Source organism: Pundamilia nyererei, unplaced genomic scaffold, assembly GCF_000239375.1.
Source record: "Pundamilia nyererei isolate P.nyererei 1_Seehausen unplaced genomic scaffold, PunNye1.0 scaffold00010, whole genome shotgun sequence".
Classification (NCBI taxonomy): Eukaryota; Metazoa; Chordata; class Actinopteri; order Cichliformes; family Cichlidae; genus Pundamilia; species Pundamilia nyererei.
In genome coordinates, this window is record NW_005187411.1 from 5,723,701 (window position 1) to 5,729,254 (window position 5,554).

Below are 5,554 nucleotides of genomic sequence, written 5' to 3' on the forward strand. Positions count from 1 at the left end.
CTTTCCCCATTTCTTCATTACTTCTCTTAATTTCTTTTTTTCGAATGAAGAAACGCATATAAACATTTAAAATTCAGTACATGATGATTATGTCGTTGCCACAGATTGCATTGTCATCTGCATGAAGCTGGTAGCTAGCAGGCCATTCAGAAACAATTGAAAAGCAGGGGACCAAGCACTGATTCTTGGGAAATGCCTCTCTATGCACAACCTGAAATCTTTTTAGTTTTGAATGAGCAAGAGCATGCTAACTTGAACAGGGCAATAATTATATACTGTAACACTGATCAATATTCAGTTAAGTCAAACTGTGATATGCTGTCATTTAGCCACATGAGACTTTCCAACTTAAAGATATGAGAAAGTCTTGCAATTCTGTCAAAATCAAACACACCATGACTCAAAACCCACCTGTAGCAGCAGAAACTTATGTATGATTTTATCAGTCTACCGTGGAGGAATTTTGGCTTATTTAGAGCAATGCTTCAGATCACTGAGGTTTGTGGGTATTTGTTCATGCACAGCTCTCATGGTCCTGGCACAACATTTCAATCAGGTTGAAGTCTGGATTGGGCCATTGCAGCTCCTTAATTCTTTTCTTTTTTCAGCCATTCTGTTGTAGATTTGCTGGTTAGGTTAATCATAATGTCCTAAACCTAACCATTCACCCACTTTTTCAAATAAAATAGTTTACAGAGGAGTTCGGGATTGAATCAGTAACTGCAGATTGCCCAGGTTCCCATAGTTGCAAAACAAGCCAAAATCATCACTCCTCCAATGTGCTAGACAGTTGTTGTGAGGTGTTTGTGCTGACAGATTGTGTTTTGCTGCTAAGTTGTTCGGCCTTGCACAACTCTACTGTACATTATATCCACACATCTCCACTTTGGTCTTGTCTGTCCAAAGGACATAGTTCCTGAAGTCTCCTGGTTTGCTCAGATGCCCCTTTGTAAACCTAAGATGAGCTGCTATACTCTTTGTTAGAGGGAAGAGGCTTTCACCTGGCATTCCTTCCAAACACATCATTCTTGTTCAGTCTTTTTCTAACTTTGCTGTTATAAACTTTAACACTTAACATGCTGACTGAGGTCTGTAAAGTCTGAGATGTATTTCTGGGTTTTTTTTGCAGTTTTTCTGAGCATTGGACAGTCAGGGTGAATTTTGCTGAGCTGTCCACTCCTGGGAGGATTTTGGCATTATTTCAGCACACACCTGAATACTCCACAGAAGCAAACTTCCAAAAAAAATCTGCTTTTATAAAGCTGGTCATACTTGCTGGTGATCAGTTAATCAAGTCAATTTAATGAGCGGCACTTGGCTGCTACCCTAGTCATTTCTATGGAAGCAGTAAAGGTGCACTTTGTTTTCACACAACTTTAAGCATTTCTGTTTGCTTTTCCTGTGTTTTCTTGATTGTAGGCTCTTGTTTCTGAGAATTAATTAATTGGGAACTTGTGTGAGGTGGCATAGATTTGCCAATGATGTACAGTCTCAGTGTAAAAAAAAAAAGAAAAAAAAAAGATTTCAACCACACTGACCTACCCTATCACAAAATATCATCTTGATATGTAGAACTGGATGTTTTGTGGCTATCTGCATCCTCCTTGAGGTCAATCGCATTAATGATGCGAAAGCTTTTGATTCAGCTGTTTTGGACGTGGATTATGTCCACAAGGGAAGAACATGAGAGGAAGAACATTAGGAGAACCTTTTTTAGACCTACATGAGAAAACTGACAGGAACAACCGAGAATGTAGCCCAGTGTTGTTTTTAATCAACTTCTGCTTTAACAGTCCTGCACCATCACTTCCCACTCATCTCATTTAAATGGCCTTGTCTCATTGGTGAAAGAGTTTGTACTTAAGTTAGCGCCTTGATGTGGACATCTAAAAAAGGCAAACATTTTTCACATTCACGTGCATGCGCACGCACCTATCAGAGCCTTTGCATTGACAGACATTGGTATTTAATGAGTCAGATAATCATTATTCATAAGGGCAAGTGGAGTTTCACTGTAGAATAAGGGTGAAGGTAACACAGTGGAATTGTTTAAATAGCTGGCATTGTTGTTATGTTGCTCTTGGAGGGTGTTGACATGTAGGCACGAGGAGAACAACTAGACTGTGCGTTGCATACATACCATCTACAAAAGATCCGGTGAGTGTGATGTGAACATACACCTTGCCCTCTGGTTCCAAGTCCATCTGCAGATTCAAAGACATGACACGAAATGATTTCACTACACCCAGACAGTAAAACTGAAACACACATCTGCCACAGTGAAACACGGTTCTAAAGTATCTGGCTAGAAGCAGAGATATCCAAACCAAACTAGCTTAACCAAACTAGCTTACTAATATTACACAAATAACAAATCAGCCATTTATATACACTTAGATTGTTCAATCTCAGATCACCACATTTTTAGAAGATTTTTGCTCAGTGACCTTTGATTTGGCTGAATTTTTTATGCTTTTGGTCGTTTAAAATAAACAAATATGACCAAAACTGTGACTTCTTCCCTCTTCTTCTTCTTCTTTTTTTTTTTTTTAAGAAGCCCGTCCACCCGCTTTCAGGCCTTTTTTTTCCTGCCTTGAAATCCGAAGCAAAACATGTATACCTTAAAACACCTTTAAAGAGCCTCTCTCAACATAAAAATGAATCAGGGTGTGTAATTTGGTACAGATACATCAAAATGACCGAGTATTGGCTAGTTACAATATGGGGAAAAAAGTGAGAAGTCCTTAAAGTGTCATGTTTGAAGAAAAATAACTTTAAATAATTCAATAAAGAAATTACATTTCAGAAGACAACTAGTATAAATTTTGTATGTAAATGTAAACAGTATTCTACACGAACGGAAAAATAAAACATGTAGAACAGTTTTTAATTTGAAATTCGTAACTATTTACATCACATTCATCTTCTGTGCTGGATTGAGCAAATATGACGTTATGGCAGAAAAAAAAGACCCTAAAATATCAGCAAATATGCATACCGTTCATTTCCATGACCCATGGAAGAATCTTATAATTCAGGTAGAGTGTAAAATATAATGAGACTAGGGCACCGGTTTAGCTCAGCGGGTAAGCAGGCAACCACATGCCGCCTGGCTCGAGGCCGACCTGCAGCCCTTTGCTGTGTGCCTTTTCCGATTTCCTGCCTGTCTTCACTTACCAAGGCAAGATATATATATATATATACACACACACACACACACACACACACACACGTGTGTATGTATGCATGTATATATAAACGTGTGCGTGCACACACACACACACACACACACACACACACACACACACACACACACACACACACAGAGTTGTACTGATGTACAGTTTTTCATACATACAAATAAATAATATGAATTTATGTGAGTAATCTCATACGAGACCCTATCCCTAATTCCACGACTGCTACAGGCAAGCAGGGACCAGGATCAGATTTTAATATAAGAAATGTTACAGTGTTGCATTTATAATGCCTCTTAGTATATTCAAAATTTTACCTCTTATATTTCATAATTTTTGCGATTTTTATGTCCAAACATTACCTTATATTTCAAAGTGTAGGAAAAATACATTACCTCACACGTATAAAAAATGTTATAAAACTTGTATAGAAAAATATTAGAGTTTTAGAAACAGCTGTTAGATCAAAGAATGTTTGGATTTAAATAGCATTGAAAATAGAGCTCGAGTCCTTCGGGTGTACTATCCCAGACTCACAACTATGGCACGACATTTTTGTGTCATTCTTCAGAGTGTACATACTGTCGCAGGAATCTGGACAATGGGACTGAAAGACTACAAAGCAGGCCTGACAGGTCTTACAGGTCAGGCTACTTACAATGAGATTGGTGCCAAGCTATTTAACCATAATTAACAGCATCACCATCTGCATATATAAGTTGGCCTCTTTAAAGCTGGACAGAGATGAGCAGACAGAAAGAGATACTTCCTTCCTGCAGAAACCACTGGATGGAAATTTTTATGTCACCGTATGGTCGAGCAAAGCTCTATTTATACACATAAACCCTTCCTGGAAAATACTGACAGCAAACCAGACGATGACACGGAGTATAAATATATAGTAAGCTCTGAAAAAAATGACTTTGTGTAAAAGTTTAAAATGAAAAAAGAAAAAGATAATTTCAGTTAAGAAGTGAAGAAACCTCAATTTTCTTTTCAGTTGCCGCTCATATCCTGTGTCTCAATCTACAGTCTAGACGACAGGTTTGACTTGTCCACTGTGAGAACTTCCTCTGTGTGTGTGTTTGTGTTATGTTATCTTTGCCTTTTTGACTGCTGCTTAGTTTAAGTGAATAAATAAATAATAATAATAATAATAATAAACAATACATTAAGAGGTTAGAATTTGTTTCCTTCTCACTGAGTGACAGAGCTCAATTGGGCAGATTAAAGGAGGTGTCCATATTGTTTATCTTAATACAAACACATAAAGAACTGCGGTGCTACAGAAAATTAAATCTGTGATAACAAGGTTTTGGTTTGACTTTTGCATCTATTTCAGGATATGCAGACATTTCTACCATTGCAAGCTGTGCAAGTGCACATTTTTTATACAGACCTTAAAGTAATCTCATAACTGTGGGTAAAGGTAAAGGACAGCAAGACGGTGTAGTTAAAAAGCAGAACACTGAATGCTACATCATAGAGAGGGAAGTTTCTTTTTCTTTTTTTGTAAACGGGAGGAGGGTAGGGTCCCTTTTTCAGCCAAGCGAGCAGCACAATAATCAGTGGTGGAAAATGTTGAGGGGCCACATTTAACCCACTTTTAGTTTCATAGCTTGTAACCCTCAAAAACCACTGCATGAACACATCCACAAGTACTTCAAGACGAACACATAAAATAAACAGCAGCTAAACAACCGAATAATAAGCAAAAGACATCACAAAGTAGTGCTGGGTACTGTCAGCAGGTGGGAGTCAAAGGAGCTGGGCTTGTGTGTGTGTAAATGCCATGTTAAATGTCTCTGAACGCCTTTGGGTTAAATGGAGGAGTTGAGTAACTTCCTGAAGAATTCTGCTTAAGCTGTGCTTTGAGTCCAGTAAAAGCCAGAAGAAAAGACACGAAGAGTTTTGTGGAGGTTACTTTCCTGGACACAAGAAGGTGTGAAAAGAAGAGACAGAGAAAAAAAAAGGCAACACAGAAAGAAGAGCATTTGAACACAAGCCAACTGAGAGTAACTATTTTAGCAGTAAGAGAGAGAGCTGATCAGCTGCCTGGTGAGAAGACTGATAAACAGCAGTGTGGGCGTGTGGAGGCTTGCGCCTCATGTGAAACAAACCAGCCCAGCACTTCTGCACAACAAAGCCCTTAAAGCCTTCACAGTTCAGATCTAGCGGATAACGGCTTAGAATTTGTGTCTTGAAGTGAGAAAGTCAGCTGCACTAACCAGCCACTTCTTCTAAAACTGCAGACCAAGCTCCACTTTCATACCACTTCCCCTACACTTCTGGGGTCTTGGTGTAAATGTGTGCAAAAGCAGTCTTGAAAGTCATGCTTCTCTCTACAAATGCGACTC

At 38.6% G+C, this 5,554-nt stretch overlaps 1 protein-coding gene across 1 annotated transcript in view; it reads right to left on the reverse strand.

The window, feature by feature from the left end:
- The window catches only part of prkcha (protein kinase C, eta, a), a 29,176-nt gene that overhangs the window by 19,767 nt on the left and 3,855 nt on the right, over positions 1 to 5,554 (reverse strand). The window contains exon 2 of the mRNA XM_005723968.1: positions 2,141 to 2,204. Within this exon, the coding sequence (XP_005724025.1) occupies positions 2,141 to 2,204 (64 nt within the window). The remainder of the gene's footprint in view (positions 1 to 2,140; positions 2,205 to 5,554) is intronic.